Source organism: Bos mutus, chromosome 23 (assembly GCF_027580195.1).
Source record: "Bos mutus isolate GX-2022 chromosome 23, NWIPB_WYAK_1.1, whole genome shotgun sequence".
Classification (NCBI taxonomy): domain Eukaryota; kingdom Metazoa; phylum Chordata; class Mammalia; order Artiodactyla; family Bovidae; genus Bos; species Bos mutus.
In genome coordinates, this window is record NC_091639.1 from 9,177,384 (window position 1) to 9,203,190 (window position 25,807).

General features: G+C 44.5%; 1 protein-coding gene across 4 annotated transcripts; it reads right to left on the minus strand.

The window, feature by feature from the left end:
- Positions 1-221: 221 nt before the first annotated feature.
- On the minus strand, positions 222-25,126 carry TBC1D7 (TBC1 domain family member 7). Of its 4 annotated transcripts, none has more exons than XM_070361376.1 (8): positions 24,989-25,126; positions 22,790-22,946; positions 21,454-21,534; positions 15,487-15,674; positions 11,656-11,793; positions 4,720-4,865; positions 3,389-3,518; positions 222-2,380 (listed from the first exon to the last, which is right to left on the minus strand). In XM_070361376.1, exons 2-8 carry the CDS (start codon positions 22,899-22,901, stop codon positions 2,294-2,296), a joined length of 882 nt encoding a protein of 293 aa, XP_070217477.1. In that variant the 5' UTR covers positions 22,902-22,946; positions 24,989-25,126; the 3' UTR covers positions 222-2,293. The 4 variants fall into 4 exon arrangements, with proteins under 4 accessions (XP_070217477.1, XP_070217476.1, XP_070217475.1 ...); XM_070361375.1 differs by lacking the exon at positions 24,989-25,126 and adding an exon at positions 24,512-24,711; XM_070361374.1 differs by lacking the exon at positions 24,989-25,126 and adding an exon at positions 24,468-24,711.
- Positions 25,127-25,807: the final 681 nt, after the last annotated feature.

Sequence of the window (25,807 nt, forward strand, 5' to 3'; positions counted from 1 at the left end):
TATACTTACAGAGCATTTAATTTTGACCCCTTAGCAGTAGGGCCGTTGTCTTCCCTTTCCACTTGTTGAGACCCCCACCAGAATTTTCAGAGGAACCCCAGCCCCTGGAGCCCCCTCCTCCCCAGGAGCCCCAGGCACCCTCTTCCCTGCCGCCCCCCTGCTCTGCAGGGCCTGCACCCCCTTCTCCCAGTGCGGCGGCGGGAGGTGGCAGGAGCACTTACCTTGACCACCCTCCTGTGGGGAGACCGCTCCTCCTCCTTTCTGGAGCCAGGACTCACTGATATCACTCGACTTTATTAATAATCTTTATTCTACCGAAAAGTTGTACAAACTTATATGGTTCGTAATGGTACGTGGCTCATGAACGAGATGGAAGTGAAGTGTCTAAGACTTTTCCGTGGGTTTCACTCAAGCCCCACATTCACTCACTGGGCAGCAGACGACGGTGGCAGGAACTCCTTCTCACGCACTTTTGCTCACGTCCCCTACTGGAGTCAAAGTTCTTCAGGGGCGAGGCGATCGCTGGATAAATGTAAAGTATTAGCTGTAAGCAGAGTTTGCTTTAAGAAGTTTTCTTATGAGTGTTTTTAGAAAATTAAACACTCTTGAGACTCACAGACTTATAAAACGAACTTACGGTTGCCAGGGGAATAAGGATGGAGGAAGGGACAGGTATGGCATTTGGGATGGACATGCACACACTGCTATATGTGAACTGGATGACCAACAAGGACCTAGTGTAGAGCACAGGGAACTCTGCTCAGCGTTACACGGCAGCCTGGATGGGAGAGAGGCTGCGGGGAGTCGATACACGTGTAAGTATGGCTGAGGCCCTTTGCTGTTCACCTGAAACGGTCACAACGTAATATTAACTGGCTATACCCCAACACTAAATAAAAAGTTCAAAAGAAAAGAAATTAAATACTCTTGGCTATGTTACTGTCACAAGCACCACCCAGTTTCAACAACTCTGGTGCACTCTGAACACGTCAGGCAGGGACTCAACTCTCAGAGTGACGGCTCCATAGTTTCATCATCTCCTCCTTGTGGGGTGGAGAACCCAGCTCACCACCCGGGCTCCTGCAGGTCTGGCAGCCGAGTGAGTCAGTCTCAAAGGGCCCCGTCTCAAAGCCTGCAACTGTCCAACCAACAAGTTACCATCAGGGGACACCGTGGCTGTGGGGGAGGCGTTAAGCTATTAACTGGAGCCTGCCCTTTCCACCGCGCCTGTGGGGGTGGCAGAGTCCTCTCTGACGCCCACCCAGCTATATACCGGAACCCTCCCCTTTCCACCGTGCCCGCGGGGGTGGCAGAGTCCTCTCTGACGCTCACCCAGCTATATACCAGAACCCTGCCCTTTCCACCATGCCTGCGGGGGTGGCAGAGTCCTCTCTGACGCCCACCCAGCTATATACCAGAACCTGCCCTTTCCACCGTGCCTGCGGGGGTGGCAGAGTCCTCTGACGCCCACCCCGCATCTAATGACCCATCAGGAAAAAGCATGGTTTCAGCAAAGCATCAACAAGTCCTCTCTCAGCAGGTAAATGTAGACACATTTATGTTCAGTAATATTTCTTCCAACTGGCACAAAGAGGAAAAAAAACATAGTAAGGCCTTTATTTAAACCAATCTAGCAAAAGTATCAGAAAGTGGATTTAGATTTCAAAAGATTTAGAAAGTCAGCTTAGATTTCGACAGGTACTGCATCAGCAACAAAAGTCATCAACAAAAGGAAGTTGTTCTTTGTTCCAGAAATGGACCTTAGAAAGCAACTAGCTTGGTGCTAATTAAAGCGCGGCAGGGCAGGCCTGGTTACACACAGCTCACTGACGCACCCACCCACCCTGACTCAACTGCTTTACAAGCTGGGAGCTATTTCCAACAACCCTTTTAAACTACTATCCAGAACAAGAAGGTCCTATTGCATAGCATTATCTTCAATAGCGTGTGATAAATCATGAAGGAAAAGATTCCGAGAAAGGATACATATGTATATACAACCGAATCACTGCTACACAGCAGAAACGAGCACAACATTGTAAACTGACTACACCTCCATAAACGTTTTTCTAAATGCTATTCAGAGTTGAGCCCTGTACTTCTGTGTAACCAGAAGATGCCATTCCACAACACAGTGACTCCACAGTGACATTATCTTAAGCAATTTTACTGGAAAAGCAATTACACTTCGAGCACCAAAGCAAGAACCCCATTATCAATTCAGTAGGTCACGTCCCAAGGGGGAAGAAAAGGCGCTGAGCAGGCCTGGCTGCTGTCCACAACGTCGGGAAGTTCAGGCAGAGTGGACCGGCGTCCCGCAGTGTTTGTGCCATAAGTCGATGGCCTTGCTCACGATCGCGTCCGAGCTGTCCTGGGGGATCTGTGAACAAGCAGACCAGGAAGGCATGATTCTGACTTCAGCCTCTCTCTCATTCACTGTGGCATAAAACTCGTGTCCACTGGAGTTTTCGCTGCTTTTCAGAAAGCGATCACATAGGCGGCTGCTGCCAGATGTGCCACGTGGCACCCGCGGCCACAGTGAGGAGTGCAGTGTCACCCATCTGGGTTCGGATCCTGCCCTGCCCACTCCCTGTGGAGCCCTGGGCAGGCTACCTAAGCTCCCCGGGTTCAAATCCCCAGATCTGAGATGGGGCAAATGATAGCCCCACTTCACAGGGCTCTTTACAGGGTTACAGGAGGCAATTCACAAAAAAGTATTTAGCAGGGGCCCTGGCAGTGCGTGCCACTATTCATTACAACCAAGAGGGCGCTTTGATCGAACACACACTCACTGAGCACTTGTCTACCGGGCCGCTGCTCAACTGTTAACACGGACTGATTAAAACAGATTTGGGGTCCAGTGAAATTCAGTCAAGCCTAAGTCTATTTTGACCTCTTCTTGCCTGGTTAAGGGTATTCTAAGATACAAAGATAGGGAAAAACAGATTCATTCAGACCTTTTTCAACATGCTCAAGTTTACACTTCAGCACATTAACAAATTCAGCTGGGACTCCACCAGATATAGGAACAGAAATGAAAGGGCTTACGAGCAAAATCCACAAAAACGTTCCTTTTCCACTAACAGGGATCGCTCGCCCTAAAGTGACAGATCTCACCTCCTCGTTTCCCGACGGCCTCCTAGTGGCCACTGTGGTCCCAGGTACACACACTCACGGAGACAGACCTGCTGCTCAGACCAGTGACCCCCAAAGGATGTGGACTATAATCCACACACCAAGCTGAAACTTATACTGGGGAAAATCATTTCTTATAATGTAAAAATATACTATATTGTCTCTGAAATAATTTAATGCCATAGAAAAATCTGGCTTGGTAAACTGAACTCCTTTCTAGATTCAAAGTTCAAGTGAAGCAAAGCACACTTACGTTTTCCAGAAACTTCGTTATCTTCTCTGCACTGTTCAGCGCCATTACTTTTATTTTAAAGGTTAAAAGAATTTCCACAGCTACAAAAACTAGTATCTTACAGGATCCACTTACAACTTTATCCCAAATCCTATGAAAGAAAGATGTAATCAAATTACAAGTCTGAAGTTGATGTTTACACCTAAACAGCTCAAGTTTCAAAATTAGATCAAATTACATTTTCTTTTAGGTACCGTCATCCCTCAGTATCCCCAGGGAAGTGGTTCATGGGCTCACTTGCTGTGCATACCAAGATCCGAGGAGGCTCAAGTCCCTCATATAAAGTGAGGTGGTGCAGTCAGCCCCCTGCATCCACAGATTACATAACCAAGGATTCGACCAGCCACAAGTGTAAACACAGCCCAGGATCTGGGATCGGCCAACTCCAGAGATGTGCAACTGTGGAGACAGATGGCTGACTGCATAAGCTTCAGAGAAGAGCTAATGAGGACATTGTCCTCCAGGAAGACGTCCTCCAATTAATATCTCAAAATTGACATTTTAGGGCAGGAAATTCCTAAAAACCAAAGCTTCAAGTTTACTAACATTCTGTAATGCTAAGATAACCATTACAGACCAAGGAACAAGAACAAAAAGGGGAATGAAATATGAAATTCAGTTTCATTTTCCAGTAAATTCCTTAATTAAGGAGCTATTAAATATACTCTAGATTAAATATACTCTAAAATCATTGTTCTGATAACTTCAATAGCTCTTACAGTCAGTATCATTCTCAATATGCTTACTAAGCACTGTCCTGTAATACTCTGTGTATTGCCTTTTTCCTCAAGTGTTAAGTCCTGGAGGGAGCAGGACGGGACTCCAAAATACCCGTAACACGTCTGAAATTGATGAAGAGCTGAGTCTGAGTCTCCAGTCTAGCCTTCAGCTAGTTTAATGATGTCATAAGAGGTCTAAGAAATAAACGTTTTTCTCCAGGATCTGCTCCATTTCTGGAAAAGCCCACATCCATATATACTCCTGGAGACACTTCAGATGCGAATATTCAACAGCATCTAACACACTGAGGGCCTTCCATTTCTCTAACCGTATATCCTAACATTTTTTATATTTATTTTAATACTCAATATTTCTAACACTTCTAATTGTATATATAATAAGCAGAATCACCAGTCGCTATGTCAGCTCCTGGAGAAGTTAGCATCAAATGACTACATGGTTCTAAAGCAAATTTATATTCTGAGATGATCACGTTAAAAAAAACAAAACAACAACAAAAACAGGATTTTTCTGACTCTGTGCATTCAGTCATATTTGAAAGAAACACTTGCCTCTGTAAGCTGGACTCGGGCAAGCACCCGGCAAAGCACTTCTTGAACCACAGCTCGTAGGGAAGTGTGGACACTGCACAGCAGGCCTTCAGGTGACTCAGCAGTCGGCTATCTTCCAGATTCAGGTATTGTTCAAAAGCCTTTGGCTAATGATTGAAGGGGAAGAGATTACTCACTTCCTGTGACTTAATGTTACCATATCTTACAGGCTATGACGAAAAAGTATACGTGCTGCAAGCAAGAAGTGTAGGAAACAAAGCTTCAGACTCATTCAAGCCACTGGTGATGCTGCCGTCTCCCAGGTCAGCACTAACCAGAGTAACCAACTGTCCAGGACGGAACAGTTTTTCTGGGGCAGTCTCTGGCTAAATAGAACAGTTAAGTCACGCTGGTTAGTCCTAATTGCGCTAAGCAGATCCAACAACCTAAGACAAAAGTCCAGAGCAAAATTCAGTTGATCTGGGAAGCCAAGAAAGGTCCATGTGCTGGCTACTCCAGGGCAGGAGATTATAGGTTCACAGAAAGAAGCAGGCTAAGATCAAAGACACAGGGCAGGACTAGGTGCAGAGAGGGAACTAGGGAAAGAGGAGGTGAACAGGGCCCAGCAGTCACCGGTCATACCTCCGCTGACCCCGTGAGGCACACTGCACTTGGCAGGGAGGGTCAGACAACACGAGCGTCCGGAGGAGGAGCGCTGTCCCCAACAAGATGTGCACGAGAACTCCAGGCAGACAGGAAGAACACAGGGGAACAAAGCTCCGGGGCCCCATTTGGAGGCCTCTCCCACGGAAGGTTCCACAGCAGCCAACACCGGAAGACTGGGAGCTACCAGAGCTGGCTCCCAGGCGGGACTGCTGTACTTCCAGGGTCCTCTGGCAAAGCATGGACCCTACAGGTCAAACCCTCAAGCCTGCACTCTCCATCCAGAAGGACACAACCAGATCAATGTAGCACCCATGCAAATGCAAATATTTTGTTGTTTTTAACTAAATATTGGGTTGGCCAAAAAGCTCGTTCAGGCTTACGGAAAAACCCAAACTTTTCAGCCAACCTAATATCTGCACCTCTACTTCCACTAAAGAGGCAATTCATGACCCTTACAATATCCACTGCAGCCAGACACCGTGCTCCATACAGGAAAGGGAGTAAAAGGTAAAGACAGCATCCCTGCCTTCAAGGAGCTTCTAACCTGCTTGGGACAGACCTGCAAAGGGCTGACAACAACACGCTGCAATAGAGCTACAACGGGAATGAGCACGAGATGCTGGGTACATCCAGGCGGAAATCTTAACCCAGAACCAGTTTCCCAGGAGAGCTGACGATTGAGCTGGCCCACGATGAGCAGGGACACGACTTGGCTGGGCAAAAAGGACCACAGAGTAATATCTGATCCTGCTTAAAGGGTCAACAGCCCTACACAAAGGAGCTTCTAAAAAAGAAAAAAGCCAAAAACTCTACAAGAGAAAATGCAAATGGCTCTAACCCATACAAAAAGATGCTCAAGCTGGCTAGAACAAAACAAATGCAACCTAACACTATCCTGAGGCATCTCTTCTCACCTATCAGGCTGGCAAGAACACATCAGGTCAGCGAGGCTACAGGGAAACAGGTGCGCAGCTGTCGGTCACAAGGATGCAAAAGTGCGGTATGAGTGCTACAGAGGGGAATCTGAAAAGACCTACTAAGTGACGTGTTACTTAGTAACATGTGATCTCGTCAATTCGTTTCTAGAGAGTCTATCCCCCAAATACACTAAAGGATACATGCACAAAGCTTTTCACCTGTAACACCGCATAACAGCAGAAGACTGGAAACAGCTCCAACAGCCAACACTAAAGGAAGGGCTGAAGAAACTAGGATGGAGTGGAATGCAGCCATGAACAGGAATAAGGAAGGTCTCTATACACTGCTCATGGCATAAGAAACCCCAGCATGTATCAGGTTAAAAAAAAAAAGCAGGGTGAAGAGAAATGTGTATCAGATGCTAGAGCTAAATCTAACAGGGTGAGTATAAATACATATCCATGTGTGCTTTTTTCTTTTAGTGGAAGATGACATTTACATGAAATTTTGAGGACACAGTAAATGGTAGATGTGATATTATTTTTGTGTGTACGCTAAGTTGCTTCAGTTGTGTCTGACTCCTTGTGACCCCATGGACTGTAGCCCACCAGGGTCCTCTGTCCACGGGATTTTCCAGGCAAGAATACTGGAGTGGGTTGCCATGCCCTCCCTCCAGGGGATCTTCCCGGCCCAGGGACTGAATTCATGTTTCTCACGTATTGGCAGGCGCGTTCTTTACCACTAGCGCCACCTGGGAAGCAGACGATTTTATACTTTACTGTAAAACATTTAGGTTATTTCCAGTATTTCCATGACCTTCAGTTCTTACTTTAAGAAAATAAAGTGGCCTTGCCTGGTTGCTCAGTGGTAAAGAATTCACTTGCTAATGCGGGGGACACGGTTCGATCCCTGGTCTGGAAAGATTCCACATGCCGTGGGGCAGCTAAGCCCGAGCACCACGATGACTGAGCCGGCGTGCTGCGACTACTGAAGTCCACGCACCCTAGAGCCTGTGCTCTGCAACCAGAGAAGCTGCCACAATGGGGAGCCTGCACAGCGCAGCGGAGAGCGGGCCGTGCTTACTGCGGCTCGTGAAAGCTGCGTGCAGGAACAAGACCCGGCGCAGCCATAATGAATAGATCTTTTTAAAAAAAAGACAAGAAAGCACACCTCAACAAAAGGCAAAATCTGACAAAAGAGATTTAACCGAGGAATTTATACTCAACTTAGAAAGAGGCTGCTAATAGTGTTAAGAGGAAAAAAAAAACCCTCTCTTTAGGACAGCTTTTAAAAATTGTGTCAATGGCAAGGAAAAAAAAAAAAAAAAGCTTTAATGACTGAACACAGTAAAGACTGAGATGGCTTAAAGACAATCTGATCTGAAGAGAGATTAACAGAGGCTTCCCACGCCACAGCACTGAAGCTGGCCTCCACTTTCATTGACAATCAGGGGCCTCATCAAAAAGACCTTCCAGAAGCTTGATGGAGAGAAAAGCTCTCCTCTCCTATAAATCAAAACACTACAGCATAAAGGCGTCATCGCCAGAAATATTCTTTGTATGTCAAAAGTCTATCACTGTGCAGCACATGCACATTTCCCTAGGATTATGAAACAACATATGCTTTGCGATAACAAACTTGGTAAAAACCACAAAAATCTGAAAAGATGACAGACAAGATTACAGAAACTAACAAAAAGCTGGGCAGAAGAGATCTATACAAGCGCAACAAAAATTTTCAGCTAGATTTAACAAGGTTTAACTAAAGAATTTTTTTAAAAAACCCGACTTTAAGCATTTAAGTTGGGACTTCCATGATAGTCCAGCAGCTAAGACTGCACTTCCAATGCAGGGGGCCAGGGTTCAATCCCTGGTCAGGGAACTAGAATCACACACGTCACAACGCCTGGCACAGCCAAACAATTTTTTAAAAAAGAAATGAAAGAAAATTTATGTGTAGAAACAATGCAATAACATTAACAAACTAAGGAGAAAAAGGATATAACCACCTAAATAAGGACAGGAAAAAAAAATGGTATGAAAATATCTCCTAAAAAGTTCTAAAAGACCCCATAACCCCACAACTAAAGACCCTGCACAGCCAAATAAATAAATTTTTAAAAAATATTAAAAGATTTTTTAAGTCACTTAATGGCTACATGAAATAGCAACACAAAGGAAATGTAGCTTTTCTTACATTAATACGTTCTGAACTTTTAAAAAGAACTTTTGCAACTATTAAAAACTATGTCCTAGACACAATAATGTACCTGTGAAAAACCCTTTTTTGATGATGATGAAATTAAGGTTTAGGGGACATAAGGACACTGAGTATCTTGCTGGTTCTGCATCTCATACCAGTCACAAAGATTCAGCCCCTCACCAGCTAAAGGACTAAAATTTTAAATGTTCAAAAATTTTTAAAAGCTAGAAGCTTTCTAAAACAAAAATCTTGGAGTTAGAAAGGCCTTTCTAACTAAGATACAAAAGAAAAAAAAGAAATACTGATAAGACCAATAGTATCACCTTCATATCTTTATACAACAGCAAGAAATATTTTCAGAGAAAATATTTAACTTACATAAACATTCAGTATATAGCAATAATTCTTACCCAAAGAGGAAAGATGCAAACAAAATAGAAAGGGAGACAAACATGACCAATAAACGTTATCTCCAGAGCTGCTCAGCGTCACTCAAAATTGAAGGCAATGGAAATTAAAACGGGCTACCATTTCAGTATCAGGTCAGCAAAATTTTAAGAGATTGATCCTATTATTGGCAATGGGGTGGAAAACAGGAAATCTCAAACTGGTGGGGGAAGCAAAATTGGTCCAACTTCTGGGTGAGTAACCTGGTAGCTAACACATTGAAATATGTCTGTTGCATTAGAGCATTTAACATGTAGGTAACCCACCCTAGAGAAGCGCACACACACACACACACGGGAACATGTCACATACATGGAGAGGGCTGTCATCATGGAACCATTGCACTAAATTAGGGCAAATTCTTAACAAGAAAGACTATGAGAACTTTTTCAGTTCAGTTCAGTCGCTCAGTTGTGTCCGACTCTTTGCCACCCCATGAGAATTTTTTAAGTGGTTCTAAATGAGTGATTCTCAACCCTAGCCTCATTTCAGAATCACTGAGTTTTAAAATATTAGAATTCTGAGGCCCCACCCTGGGAGACTCTGATTTCACTGCTCTGGTCATTGTTGAGAACTCTCAGGTGGTACTAACGGGAAGTCAGGGTTGAAAACCACCCACGTGTAGTGACGTGGAAAAACTTCACCACATGAAGTTTTAAACAGAATCATAGGGCCGTACGAACAGTATAATACATTAAAAATTTATATATGTAAAAATATGTATAAGACATACACACACACACATGTGCACGGGTATGCACTCACACCCCCATCCACTCTGATGCACATAAAATGATTTAGACAAGGGACTTCTGGATGGTTCAGTGGCTAAGAACCCACTCACCAAGGCAGGGGACACAGGTTCAACCCTGGTCCTTGGAGATTCCACACGCCACAGAGCAACCGAGCTCATGACAAAACCGCTGAGCCAGTACTCCAGGGCCCAAGCGCCACAACCGCGGAAGCCCGTGCTCCGCAAGAGAAGCCACCACAATGAGACGTCCCAGCCCCACAACTAGAGAGGAGCCTCTGCTCGCCACAACTAGAGGAAGTCCAGGCACAGCACTGAAGACCAGATGAACACACACCAAGCTGGTGACAAAGCTTACACCTTAGAAAGCGGGGGACGGGGAAGCATGGGGGCAGGTCGATGACAACTGTGGATTCATTTGGATTATTTAATCCTCCCAGAATGTATCTGTTACTTGTGTTCTTAAAAATAATGAATTTTTTAAACAATCCATCACTATGCGATTGCATTCACTCCAATATTAAGACAGGCTGATGAAACCACGGTACAAGTTTGGACCTCCTGACTGAATTAGGCAGCTAACATTCCAACCACATATGCTCCAATGCCATGCTTTATTGAGATTAAGTGAAGTTAAGTTTTAAAATCTAAGAATCGAACTTTACCTAATGGACACACATAAAAAGCACTCCTGTTCAGGGCTCAGGGAAGCTGAGGGCTGAAGGGTCTGGCCCGCTGCAGGGGTAGAGCGGGGCTCCCCAGGGCGCGGCCAGCCTGTGCCCCGCACCTGACCCTGCACCCTGGACCGTGGTTACCGCTTTCAGCAGAATTTCCAAATGAGACAGTTCAATGACTTAAGAAAAAAGACTCGTTTTTATAAAAAGAGAAATGGCGGGGCGATGGGGGGGAAGCTGAGGAGAGAGAATGGCAAAGGACCCGATACGAGGATGAGCCAAGTGCTGGTTCTCCCGACTGCCCAGTCAGTGCGGCGGACCCCCAGCTGCCCAGCTCACGTCCACTCCCTTCTCCTTCCTCAGGAACAGAGTCCCTGTTCCAATGTGAGACCACAGCATGCCCGGCTCAAAGCCAACCAACCACATTCCCCAGGCTCCCCTGCACACCAGGGCAACCTGGGGACACCCTCCTCACTCCGGTCATGCAGAACGGAAGTCCGTCAAGGGAGGCAGGCTGGCCGGGCTTGGCACCTTTCCTCCTCTACCTTCCCTTCCTGCCCAGAGCACAGATGGAGGGCTGTCCCTCCGGCACCATCACGTGATCACGAGAGGACAGTTGCCCCTAGGAGCGCTGGAGCAGGAGGACGGGGACGGCCCAGCCCTGGGCTGCTTGCCCCTGGACTTCTGCTTACATGAGAGAAGACAGTAAAGCGTCTACTGTTTGGGCTTCCCGTTACATACAGCCAAACTTAAACCTTAGTACTGAGTGATAATTCCAGATCAGATAGAGAATACTATAGAGCTGGAGTGAGCCTGCAATGGCCATATCCAGCCATGACCATGCATTTATGCGTTACTATTTTGTGTGACAACAGCGTGTGTGTATATGCTCGGTCACTTAGTCGTGTCTGACTCTGTGACCCCATGCACTGTATGTAGCCCTCCAGGCTTCTCTGTCCATGGGATTTCCCAGGGAAAACTACTGAAGTGGGCTGACCACCTCTTTCTCCGGGGGATCTTCCCAAGCCAGAGATTGAACCCACATCTCCTGCATCTCCTGCATCAGCAGGTGGATTCTTCACCACTGTGCCGCCTGGAAAGCTGTGTGATTGCAGCAGGCACACAGAGACCACTTGGCCCAACAAGCTGGAGATACTCACTACCTGGCCTCTTACTGCTGACCCCCGCCAGAGGGTCCACTCGTAACTGTAGTGCCACCAGGTGGTAAGGGCATTTCCTGAGGACCCCCACCACCACTGCTCAGCCCCAGCCCACAACAGCCATAACGTCACCCCTCACCAGCTGGGGCAGAGTGTCCCGGTACTTGCTGTTCAGCTGGTTCACGAAGCATCGCGTGATCCAGTAACAGTCGACACTATCTTCCACCATCTCTTCCATGGCCTTCGCGATGGCAAGAAATACTTCATCTTCTGGCTCCTGAAAAATTAATAACAACTCAAGGAGGCAAGAGAGAAAAACAGAGGATTCTCTAATAAAAATGAAGCCTTACTCCCTAAATTCTGAAGGAGCCAAAATAAATCAAAGTGAGACCAAAAGCACCCAGTCCATCACTAAAAAGACAACCGAGGGGAGATGAAGAGTAACCAGGGAATCTGAGGCAGTGTTGCTTCTGAACACTCAGGCTTCAGGCTGAACATTCACAGATTTCCCAGCTTCTAACATTAAGCCCAAAGCGTCAACATAAACCTGAAGCAAAGGATGACTTTCCACCCAAAAGTATTCTCAGTGCTGGAAGAGAATTCCTTTCAAACAGATGTGATAAAACAGCACAAATAATAATTAGAGACAATTATTGTCAATACAGTAATTTGCAAAAATGACCCCAAAAGGACTAATAAGCATTTTCTTTATTCCAAAGCATTCATACAGATCTTTACATTTTTGCTCTATCTTTAAGCACTATATAAAGCTAAAACTGCCCCGAGAATCAGAATTTCAGGAATCAGAAGAATGGCATTTCTCAAGCCTTTTGTCAACACTCAGAACATGAAAGTAAACCTTCAAGTAAATTTCGAAAGAAGTCTCATAAAAACTGGAATCCACTTGAAAAATCTGTTTTCAATCACTGCTCCTTATACCAAAAGCTTTACGTTTTCATCTAGGATTTAACAGCTAAAGGATTTTAACATTGAAAAGAAAAAGTTTCTTTCTACTCCTCTAAGAAGTCCCAAGTTAAATCAAACTTCCTATTTTAACAGAAGAACTGCATTTTAGGCCTCCTTTCCGCTCATTAAGTTTCCACATGTCAAGAGCAGCAGAAAGGCTCCTTTCGTGGACTCCCGCCTGGCCCTGGGCTCTGTGCTCCTGAATCCAGCAGCTCAACGCTGCGCCCAGCTACTCCGAGACGCGGCTAGGAGGACCAGCGCCCTTTAGCTGAAGTCGGCTTCTATGTTCCCAGCCGTGGGTACTGCACTGCTACGCAGTCTCATTAAAAGATAAGAAAAACACAGCTGACTGGGGCTTGGAGGCCAAGGAGATACGCGCCCAAAATGAATACTTGGGACAGCGTGTCTGCCCAAGGCCAATGGAAACATTTAGACCTCGAGCTAATGGATAATCTAACCTAACTTCATAGTTCAGGAACTTGTGTAGTACCATCAACTAACTGCATTTTGTTGATGAGAAATAAAATCTAAAGACGTTCAAGGGTTCCAACTATTTCCTGGGATGTTCTTTCTTGATAAACTTTATAAAAGCGAACAACCTAAGATCTGTCCATGGGACCCACAGCAATCTCAAAAAGTTAAAGAAAAAGGGACTTCTCTGGTGGTCCAGTGGCTAAGACTCCTTGCTTCCAATGCAAGGGGCCCGGGTTCAATCCCTGGTCTGGGGAACTAGATCCTACATGCCACAACCAAGACTCAGCATCGCCAAATAAATAAAAATAAATGTTCTAAAAAGAGAGAAAGAATAAGTCAAAGCTTCACACTGCTGTTAGCAGGTTGAAATCTACAACCACCACGAAAAAAATATAGAAGAGCATAGTTTGCAGACAAATCCCTATTCATAACAATTCACTCTGTTTTAGCCAAAAGTTAAAATGCTTATGTGAATTGCAGCCAAAACCCAAGAGCTGTAGTCATTAGTTTGCCTGCCCTCCTCCACTTTCTCCTTCTCTTCCCTTTATAAACAATAAGCAATCCTAGTAACTAGAGCGAGCAGTCTGTCAAAGATCAAGCCTAGAGAGGAGGCTGGAGCCTGTGAAGCTGAGGCCAAGAGGCAGTCAATGACCACAAGGCCTCTGGGGCCTGCAGGCTGGGGCCAAAGACGTGGCTGACCATGTTGGTTATAGACAGAGGAACGAGCAAAGAAATAAATACAAATAAGAGGTTTTCCGTTAGCTTCGTTGTAACTGCCAGAGAAGGAAGCAGCAAGTATAGAAAGGGTGAGAGAGAGAATAAACTTGTGATTACTGGCAGTATTAGCATTAACATTAATTAACTAGCATTAATTAGCATTAACGGTTTTTAATACAGTGATAAGCATGTGTGTGTATATTTCCCAGCTCTGTCCGCTGAGGGAGCCTACAAGCAATGACAGACCAAGGACAATGAGCACATCTAGCCCCCTGTTCTTGGTTTCCAATGACAATTTTTAAAAATTAAAATAAAAAGATAAAAGGATGATTATTCCAGGTTTGGGGAAGAGTGTAAGATGAACCTAGAGTATCTTTTTGTTCCAGAAAGTAAGGAAGTTCTCAAAATGCTGAGAACTTGTCCAGACGAAACAGAAGTCAGCCTGAAGTGGCTCCCACTAGCCCAATCTGGGACAACTTTAACATCAAAATAGTGGCAGTAATGGCTTATAGGCCACCGAATAAAAGAGAAATCTATAAATTCATACAGATAAAAGAGAAGGGAAAACTCTTCCTTATCAAAAAGCCATCTAATAAATGCAGAAGGAATGAAGGAGTCAGAAGGTCACCATTTGGCAATCAGCAGAGTGAAAACTATTTAAGGATTGATATTTACACAGCCTCAAAGTACCTCCCCGACAAGTTACTTATTAATTACAAAGAGAAAAAAAGCAACCATGCAGGAGAAGCCTCCCAGACATCGCCTTAACCCAGTGATCAAAGCAGCAAAAGCAGTATCACAACTTCTGTGGTTTTCCTTCCAAAAATTCACAACTAGACTTCAATCAGGAGGAAATAAATGAGAAACACTACTGGCCAGTACTCTTCAAAACTGTCAAGGTCATGAAAGACAGACGAAGACCGAGGGACTGATCCAGACTAAAGGCAGCTAAGAATAAGTGCAATGCAGGACCCCAGATTGGATCGTGGGCCAGAAAAAGGACACTGGTGTGAGTCAGCAAAATTTCCAAAACAGCTACAGATTGGTTCACGGCATTGGATGAATGTTAGCTTTCTGGTTTTGATAAATAACCAGAGTACAACTGAGACCTAACATTTGAGGATGCTAGGTGAAGGTAAATGGGAACACTACTCTTTCTTTATGTAAGTTTTCTCTACATCTAAAATGATTTGAATTGAAGAATTTAAACATAAGGAAATTTTTTAAAAAATCAACAAATGGTAAAACTAACGGCTGAAAGTTTGATAAGTTCTGAACCAAAACTTGTATTGTTTATGATAAAGGGCATCATTGGGACAACTGGTCAAGTGGAAATGCAGTGAAGATTAGATGTTAGTACTGTATCAATGTCAACTTCTTGGTGTTGATGACAGAACTACGGTCACCAAGCGAAGTGTTCTCATCTTTAGCAAGCATATACTGCAAGAATCTGAAATAATGGGATGCCACATTTACATCTTCTTCTCAAATACTTTGGGGGGAAAACAGGTATACATATATAGGAAAAATGACAAAGCAAATGTGGGAAAATGTTAATGACTAGGGAACTGTGATAAAGGTTAAATGGGAATTATTGGTAGTAGTCTTGCAACTTTTCTGTAACTTTTGAAATTACTTCTTCAAAATAAAATTTTAAAAAATTAGGGAGACTGGGTCAGATTGTACAGGGCTATGCTTTTATTCTACAAAGAAGAGCCACTGAAAGGTTCAAAGGCAAAACATGACGTGATCGAAGGCTGGCCAACGGAGCAGTCGAGAGTCAAGCTAAGGGTCAAACAAAAACACCACTGACCAGTGGAAACGAGGGACTTCGAGGCAACTTCCCAGACTCTAAGCGGTGCATGTAGAGATAGACTTCACTCTGAGGGGTGGCATCACTGACGAAGCGGATGACTTTCAAGGCGTGAAGGACATCAGAGTACTGCTCCTTGCGATACATCATCACCTGGACGTGCGACTCGTGGTGCGGAGGCAAGATTCCTATAGAGACCCGGGGGGGGGAGGGGGAATAAAGATAGTAAAATACAGAGGCACCGATCTGAACCCCTCCTCTATGAAAGAATCCTGTGAGATGCTGTCTACCACAATTAGAGTAGAAGTCACAAGTATTTAGTTACTATACACATTGTTTTAGAAATTTACTCTAAAATAAATTTTAACTATCAATACAATCAATATCTGGATGGCAACTGCATCGCTGATATCAATGAGAAACGAAATGACATCAATTCAGTTCAGTCACTCAGTTGAGTCTGACTCTATGCGACCCCACGGACTGCGGAATGCCAGGCTTCCCTGTCCATCACCAACTCCCAGAGCTTACTCAAACTCATGTCCATCAAGTTGGTGATGCCATTCAACCATCTCATCCTCTGTCGTCCCCTTCTCCTCCCACCTTCAATCTTTCCCAGCAACAGGGCCTTTTCCAATCAGTCAGTTTTTTGCATCAGATGGTCAAAGTACTGGTTTCAGTTTCAGCATCAGTCCTTCCAATGAATATTCAGGACTGATTTTCTTAGGATGGACCGGTTTCATCTTCTTGCAGTTCAAAGGACTCTCAAGAGTCTTCTCCAACACCACGGTTCAAAAGCATCAATTCTTCGGCGCTCAGCTTTATAGTCCAACTCTCATATCCATACATGACCACTGGAAAAACCATAGCCTTGACTAGACGGACCTTTGTTGACAAAGTAATGTCTCTGCTTTTTAATATGTTGTCTATGTTGGTCATAACTTTTCTTCCAAGGAGCAAGCATCTTTTAATTTCATGGCTGCAATCACCATCTGCAGTGATTTTGGAGCCTCCAAAAATAAAGTCTCACTGTTTCCATCATTTCCCCATCTATTTCCCATGAAGTAATAGGACCAGATGCCATGATCTTGGTTTTCTGAATGCTGAGTTTTAAGCCAACTTTTTCACTCACCTCTTTCACTTTCATCTAGAGGCTCTTTAGTTCTTCTTCACTTTCTGCCATAAGGGTGGTGTCATCTGTATATCTGAGGTTCTTGATATTTCTCCTGGCAATCTTGATTCCAGCTTGTGCTTCATCCAGCCCAGTATTTCTCATGATGTACTCTGCATATAAATTAAATAAGCAGGGTGACAATACACAGCCTTGACATACTCCTTTCCCGATTTGGAACCAGTCTGTTATTCCATGTCCAGTTCTAACTGTTCCTTCTTGATCTACATACAGATTTCTCAGGAGGCAGGGCAGGTGGTCTGGTATTCCCATCTCTTTAAGAACTGTTCACAGTTTGCTGTGATCCACACAGTCAAAGGCTTTGGCATAGTCAATAAAGCAGAAGTAGATGTTTTTCTGGAACTCTCTTGCTTTTTCGATGATCTAACGGATGTTGGCAATTTGATCTCGGTTTCTCTGCCTTTTCTAAATCCAGCTGGAACATCTGGAAGTTCTCGGTTCACATATTGTTGAAGCCTGGCCTGGAGAATTTTGAGCATTACTTTGCTAGTGTGTGAGACGAGTGCCATTGTGTGGCAGTTTGAGCATTCTTTGGGATTGGAATTAAAACTGACTTTTTCCAATCCTGTGGCAACTGCTGAGTTTTCCAATATTAAGTGCAGTACTTTCACAGCATCATCTTTCAGGATTTGAAATAGCTCAACTGGAATTCCATCACCTCCATTAGCTTTGTTTGCAGTGATGGTTCCTAAGGCCCACTTGACTTCGCATCCAAGGATGTCTGGCTCTAGGTCAGTGATCACACCATCGTGGTTATCTGGGTCATGAACATCTTTTTTGGATAGTTCTTCTGTGTATTCTTGCCACCTCTTCTTATATCTTCTGCTTCTGTTAGGTCCATACCATTTCTGCCTTTTATTGTGCCCATGTTTGCATGAAATGACATCATAAAGCCTTTGAATAAATATGCCACATAAATTCAAGATAAATCATTATTGTAACTAGTATGGTTTAATTCAAGTTTACGATTGTCATCCTGGGGCCACCCTTAGCTCATAGAAGCCTATCTCCAGTTTCTGTGCTTGTCTGCTAATTGTCCCCCTGCACCCACAGTTTATATGCTGAAGCCCTCATCCCCAAAGGCAGGGCCTTTAGGACATGATTAAGGTTAAATGGGGTCACAAGGTGAGGCCCTAATACATATAGGGCTGGTGTCCTTTTAGGAAAATGAACACAGGAATTAGCATGCTCTCTGTCAAAAAGCAGAGACATTATTCTGCCAACAAGATCCATCTAGTCAAACCTATGGTTTTTCTAGCAGTCATGTATGGATGTGAGAGTTGGAAAATAAAGAGAGCTGAGCACCGAAGAATTGATGGTTTTGAACTGTGGTGTTGGAGAAGACTCTTGAGAGTTCCTTGGACTGCAAGGAGATCCAGCCAGTCCATCCTAAAGGAGATCAGTCCTGGGTGTTCTTTGGAAGGACTGATGCTAAAGCTGAAACTCCAATACTTTGGCCACCTCACGCGAAGAGTTGACTCATTGGAAAAGACCCTGATCCTGGGAAAGACTGAAGGCAGGAGGAGAAGGGGAAGACAGAGGATGAGATGGCTGGATGGCATCACTGACTCGATGGACGTGTTTCAGTGAACTCTGGGAGTTGGTGATGGACAGGGAGGCCTGGCGTGCTGCAGTCCATGGGGTTGCAAAGAGTTGGACAGGACTGAGCTACTGAACTGAGCTGTCTCTCTCTGCCATGCAAAGACATAGCCAGAAGATGGCCACCTGCAAGCCAGGGGGTGACGCTTCACCAGGAACAAAATCAGCCAGCACCTTGGTTTTGGACTTCCCAGCCTCCACAACTGTGAGAATGTAAACTGTTGTTTAAGCCACTCAGTCTGTGGTGTTTCAAGGCAGCCCTGGCTGACAAGCCCCTTCATCTCAGAACCACCATCAACTGGTCAAATCCTTTCCTTTGCCAACAACTAAAACTTGGTCACAAAATACCCTACCTTTACGAGAACAAACCTCCAATTTTCACTGATGAAAGACCTTACATTTCAATGCCATTCTATATTCATTAATACATTTAGACTTTGGGGCAAGAACAAACAAAGGCATGGAGAAAACACGGAGGAAAGAGCAGCGGAAGGGCCTTCAGTCAACGAGGACACCCAGACTCTCTGACATCTCTCCCGGCACTTGTCTCCTCCTCTGCCAGAGGCGGGAAATGGGATGGTTACACATTTCCCCAAATGTTCTCCACAGAACATGGGCCCTTGAGGTCTCCATGATAAAAAGGGTACCAGAGTTGAACAGATTTGTGAAGTGGCAACAATGAATTTAAGGCTTTAAGTTTTGCTCTAAAGAAAAACATCTTTATTTATTCTGGCTTCACTAAACCTAAAGAAACTGTTTTGCAGCACAAGCTCCAGAGTCAAAGTTCCCGGGTTTGAATCTACAGTGAACTGGCTGGGTGAACCTCAGCAACGTACTTGCTCTTCCTGTGCCTCAGTTTTTCCACCCAAAGAATGGGAAGAGTAACACCCATGTCACACAGTTGTAATGATGAATAAACAAATTAATATACATAAAACACTCACAGTACATAGCACATACTAAGCTATTGTAAGTGTTAGCTAGTATATTTGATCATGGAGCTCTCTTTGGTGCAAACAGCTACAGATCCAGTATTCTAAAGAACATTCTGGGAAACACAACTTGGATGAGCTTGGTGCCAGTTTAATGTTAGAACCAGAACTCCAACACAGCAAGGCAGCTCTAAATCTCCAGTGCATTAACCTCAGGAACAAAGAAAATGGGACATCCCTGGTGGACCAGTGGTTAAGAATCACTTTCCAATGCAGGGAATGCGGGTTTGATCCCTGGTCGGTGAACTAAGATCCCACAAGCCACAGGGCAACTAAACCCATGCACCATAACTAAAGAATAAGGAAGACTTAACCTCTTGAGAGTCCCTTGGACTGCAAGGAGATCCAACCAGTCCATCCTAAAGGAGATCAGTCCTGAGTGTTCACTGGAAGGACTGATGTTGAAGCTGAAACTCCAATATTTTGGCCACCTGATTCAAAGAGCTGACTCACTGGAAAAGACCCTGATGCTGGCAAAGACTGAAGGCAGAAGAAGGGGACGACAGAGGATGAGATGGTTGGATGGCATCACCGACTCAATAGACATGAGTTTGAGTAAACTCTGGGAGTTGGTGATGGACAGGGAGGCCTGGTGGTTGCAAAGAGTCGGACACGACGACTGAGCGACTGAACTGAACCTAATAAAGCAAGTCAGGAAAAAAGAGTTGATGAGCAGCCTGACAGGCCTTGGCGCTCAGTTGCAAAGTATTACTGTCCATCTCACATGAATCCACAGGCGTTATTTGTTAATAAGACACATTATTTCCCAGCAGAAATAAACACTACAGGCTCTGCCACCTAAAAGGCACCCTTAGAAGGCATTTATTTCGCTGGATACTGGAAACACTAAGATTTAAGAAATCCTCTGGGAAAAACTGAGATCTTTTTTACAAATTCTCTATATTTTAACCGCACAGTGACCTATTAGAAACGTAAGTGTACAAAGACGGCCAAGATACATGACAGAAAAGGCACCGTGCAGTCAGTGGTCTCTAGCATGGCATGCATTCCCTCACGGCCTCCTCACTACATCATCAGACTTGGTTCTAAGGGTTTTTCAAGTCCTGAAAATACAGTACATCGTGGAAAGAAAACAAGGTCTATAATCCAGCCTAACTTCAAAAGGCTTCTACAAACCTGAGCTCTGCCATTTACAAGCTACAAGGCCTCAGGAAAATTATTTAGCCTCAGTCTTTTTCCCCCATTGGTAAAATTGGAATATTAATACTTGCTTCGCAAGGGAATTTCAGGATTTTTTTTTTTTTTTTTGAAGAAAGAAAAGGAGGGTGGTAATAGATGGGTATTTTTGGTGTTAACAGGCTCAGAGATAACAGGAAAAAAAAAAGGATCCTTGGCTCAGAAGGGATGCTGCCAGTCACTTCAGGCACCTAATATACTTTTTCTTTCACAAGAAACCGAGCAAGGTTATTTTTTCCTTCTCTCTCAGCCATCCTCATTGGAAGTTATTTGTGCTTCAACAAAGTAAACACTCTCAAAGCAAACACTTCCTTTTTTGACTCTGATAGCACTCATTAGGAAGTTATACCTCTGCAGCTGGAAGTCACAGAATAACAAATCAAGAGCTCAACCCTAGGAGTTAATTAACTCAACATTCTCATTTATAGATGCAAAGAAAAAAAAAAGAGAGAGAGGCCTACTGGTGTCTTCAAGGTGACCCAGTTGACAGTAAAGCTCAGACCAGTTCTCCTTTCTCCCAGCTCAGTGCTCTTCCCATAACTTGTTTCAGGGAAACAAGTCTGCCTCACTATCTCTTCTAACGCCCCTATATCAGGGGTCCCCAACCTTCAGGCCGTGGACCCATACCTCCTGTCAGATCGCGGCAGCATCCGATTAGAAATAAAGTGCACAATAAAAGTAACGTACCCGAATCATCAAGAGGCCAGCCTCCTACCCCAGTCTGTGGAAAAAACTGTCTCCCATGAAACCAGTCCCTGGTGCCAAAAAGGCTGGGAACTGCTGCCCTGATGCTCTCAGAGTGACGCTCAGGGCTCTGTGCTGAAGTCACCTTCTTCCAGAGTTTCCAAAGTGAGTGAGGATTCAGGCTCTGAGGTTAGTGCCCAGTCAACATCCTAAAAAAATCATTTTTCTGACTGATAAGATACCAATGACCCCATCAATTTGACATTTTTGAAGATAAAAGTTCCCAACTCTTGGGAATCATACCGAGTAACACCTTCCAGACCAACGCACGGTACATGGATGGGAGAGGGAACCTCTGACTGAAAGTACAAAGTTTCTCGATATCTGGAGGAAGGAAAAAAAAAAAATTAGATGCTTTTCATGCTGATCATGATATGTAAAAACGCATTTTATCTTTTAAAACTGAAATTAGAGTAAAGACATCTCTTTGGATGAAGGTTGCTGAACAGTCAGCAAATCCAGAAAAGGCAACACTAGACTGATTTCCAGCCCAGGTGTTCCAACTAGCTATTCAAAAACAATCAGTGTTTCACAGCGGAGGAGATGTATTTTGCATACTTATTACTACATTCACCATAACCTCAGTGGTATTTACCATTTATAGAACTTACTTCATTTATGCACACTGCAAGCTTGTTGGGTAGTTATTGTTTTAAAGATCCAGAAACTGAAGCTCAGACCAGATTAAGGGACAGGACTGAGTTAACATCACTAGCAAGGAGCACAGCCAGCCTGCAAACTCCCATATTCACCAATAAACCACATTCAACCACATCTTGGACCTCAATTCCCCTACTTGTCAAGTGAGAATTATAATACTTAAAAAGCACAGACTGAATAGTGAGGATCAAAGATCAGGTGGGAAATGTTTTTGAAACTTTAAAAACACTCTATGCATTTAAACTACTGTTTTTAACTATGGTTCAGTTTATCCTACTTTAATTAGACACATTAAAGACCTTATTATGATTGGCTTAGTAGAAATAAAAATGTTAATCCATCATGCAGTCCCAGTATTTCCATAAAAGAAAATTACGGCAAGAGTTGCTACAAATTTATCCGGAAGCTAGGATGATGCCTCTAAAAATTAAGAAAATATATGGGTCTAATAAGAGAAAAAATATTACTAACTTAAGAGGCCTTTCAAAAACGTCTGACTCCGACTAAGTATAAACTTGAAAAGTCCTTAGCTCCTCCCAAAATATACCATTCTCCTATCATTCTATCACTAAAATACATATACATATATATATATATATACATACAGCTGGTAACATACCTTTGGAAATTTTAACATTTTAAGTCTTTCTTAAATTTGGTACAATATTGCTTCTGTTTTTTTTTTTAAACGTTTTGGTTTTTTGGCCACAAGGCACATGGAATCCTAACCCCCCAAACTACAGATCAAACCCATAACTGGTGCATTGGAAGGCCAAATCTTAAGCGCTGGACTACTATGCAAGCCACCAGGGAAGCCAGCAAAAGGCGAGGGGCTCAAGTCCTTGGACATCTCTTTAAGTTAATACTTCAGAACATCTGGGATGACTGAGAACCAATAGGTTTAACTTATAAAACTCACCGAGACGGTCATCTTTTAGGAGAATTTCTAATGATTTCTTCTCTTCAACTCCACGAAACCCCACTTTTTCATAATATACTGAACGAAAGTTTCTCTGGGAGTCCTCAGTCATGTTTCATTCTTGGAGAGACAGAATAGGGACTAAAAAAAAGTGAGCCTAGAAACGAAAAATAAGAATTGAGAAAAATTCCGTGATTTTCTCCAACTCTTCCATGAATCTGATACACTATGATAAATGGTCTGCCCGTGTATAGGACCCAATATTAAACCTTCCTGTTTACACAATCTTAGTACGACCTCACCTATGCACCTTGGCCCAAAACCAAGATACGAAACAGATAGAAGTCCCCCGAGCTGCTCAAACAGATGGCACAAGGTTCATACCTTAGCATTCCTACATAACTTAGGAGAGAACCTAGCACAATGTTATATTCTGCAGCCATTAAACATGTTCAAAGAAAAAAGTGAAATAGGAAGACAGACAAAATGTCACACGAAGGGTACTACCAAATATACACAATTGGTTTATGTTTTAAAAATAGTATGTATTTAAAAAAATTAAACTATTCTGAAATGTTAACAGTAGTTATCTTTAGGCAGCAGGATTCCAGATGATTTTAATTTTCTTTGGCTTAGCCGTGTTTTCTAAAATGGGTGTTTTGTAAAACAATCTAAGTTATAAAAAAAGTAAAAAAAAAAAAACCTAAGTTCCTCACTCACTCTTCTTTTAAACACAATTCTATCAAACGTAGTTGTCAAAATTCAAAACCCACAACAGATTAAGCATTAAATTATAAACCAGAAGAGGGGCAGGAATGCAGCCTGGTTGACAAGCGATTCCACAGAGTTAGAGACAAAATAACTTAAAATCTGACATTAGAACTCAAAAAGTCCAGGGGTCTCCAGGTTCTTCCACAATAACCTTCAGTAGATTGGAGTTATCAAGAAATGGTCAAATCAGGTTTGTGTTTTAAGAACAGAGTGGATGTAACAGTTTCCAAAACGTGTAACACTGCACGACCCAAATGCTTAAAACACTGGTGCAAAGAATATAACCCTCAGGTTTTACGAAATTTTGAGATGTGGCCAGGGGAGCGTTGAATTGCTAGACAGCCAAGTTCTTCCTTACTGACAAGATACCCACTGAGTCGCCTGGGGCACAGTAAAAAACAGAGTTCGTTTAAATTGGGCTTCCCAGGAGGCGCTAGTGGTTATTCAAAAAAACAAAACAAACAAACCCGCCTGCCAATGCAGATGTAAGAGACGAAGGTTCGATCCCTGGGTCGGGAAGCTCCCCTCTAGAGGGAAACAGCAACCCACTCCAGTGTTCTTGCCTGGAGAATCACCTGGCAGGCGACAGGCCACAGGGTCGCACAGAATCGGACACGGTTGAAGCAACTTGGCATGCGCGCAAGTTGAGGAAGTCTAAATGGTTCTGAGCTTTTATTATCAAATGAATGTTTTTTTAAGAGCAGAATTCCAAAGCATTAAAACGCTACAAGAGGTGGGATTTATTTAAAAGCAGCATCCAAACAGCTGCAAGGCGATCCGGTGCCTGCCATTTAAGGACCCCCATCCTCCGACTGCAATGCAACAGCGAACGCGTCCTCCAGGAAGAAATCATTTTTAAGTTTCCTTCCCGCCCAGGAGCGCCCACCTGACAGGAGAAGAAACACACCCTAGGCCAAGTCCGCGGGTCCCACTCTCCCTAACATGCTTCACCTCTAGGAGTAGAAAACCACACCCGGGTTGAGACTTAAGAGGTCCGGGGAGGCCGCGGAACTCAAGCCCGGCACGCTGAGTGGCCGGCAGGCAAGCGGCGACCTGAGGGGGCCGGCCCCGATCCGCCGGGTGGAGGGAGACAGACAAAACCCCCAACCCCCGCCGTCGTCGCCGCCGCGCGTGACGTCACCTCGACGTCAGGGGGCGGTGCCGAGAGTGCGCGTGCGCCGAAAACGCCGCCGCCGCTCCGGACGTGACGTTACCTCGGCGTCAGGGGGCGGTGCCGAGAGCGCGCGTGCGCCGAGAGCACCGCCGCCGCTCCTCCTAGCCTTAGGGCGGTAGACTGCGTCCTAGACCCGGGAAAGAGCAGGTGCAAGTCCGACTAATAGCTCAAGCCCCTCGCCCGCTACACCGTTCTCCGCCCCGGTACCCCCTGCTCCCCCGACTCATTTCTAGTCCGGAGAATCTGGCGTCTACCTTCCTCCCGCTGTGCCGGTCGGTGCGTGCCGGGGATGCTTCTTTCCAACCCTGCGCTGGAGGTGATCGCAGAGCCCCAGGATGGTGCTCCTTAATGGGTCTGCAGCGGCAGACCCCTGCCTTGTTGTCACCTCCTTCTTCCCTGTATCTGGAAATAAAATGACCCACCAAATGAGACGTGCAAAGCAGCTTCCTGAGAATTTGCTGTACAAGAGAGTCGTCCCCACTGCCGCTTCTCTTTTGGCAGAAACACAAAGGCAGGAGGGGAAAGGCTGATAGTGGGAAAAGGGGAAGCCTCCAGGTGTGCTCTCGTCGGAAGCTGTAGGCACGGGGGAGCTGCAAGTAGATGAGAAGCCGGGCCTCCTGTGTGATCCCCCGTTAGCCACGCCTGGCTTTCCCTAAGTAAGTAAGTGTTAGTCGCTCAGTCGTGCTCAACTCTTTGCGACCCCATGGGCTGCAGCCCACCAGGCTCCTCTGTCCATGAGATTTTCCAGGCAAGGATACTGGAGTGGATTGCCATTTCCTTCTCCAGGGGCTCTCCCCAACCCAGGGATCGAACCAGGTCTCCTGTACTGCAGGCAGATTCTTTACCGACTGGCTTTCCCTGCTTAGTACTAAATTGAAAGCAAGGATACAGATTAGGGAAGCTGTAAGTTATTAATCAAGCCCAGGTCAGTTGTTAACAGTAGTTATTGTTAAGCTTCCTGGCTTGTAAGGAAAGCTACCAGTCAGGCTGACTTCCTAGGTTTGTTGTAGTTAAGGGGCTGGTTTTTCTAGGCAGGTTGTGGGTTCCTTCTGCTTTTATATATGGTGGACCAC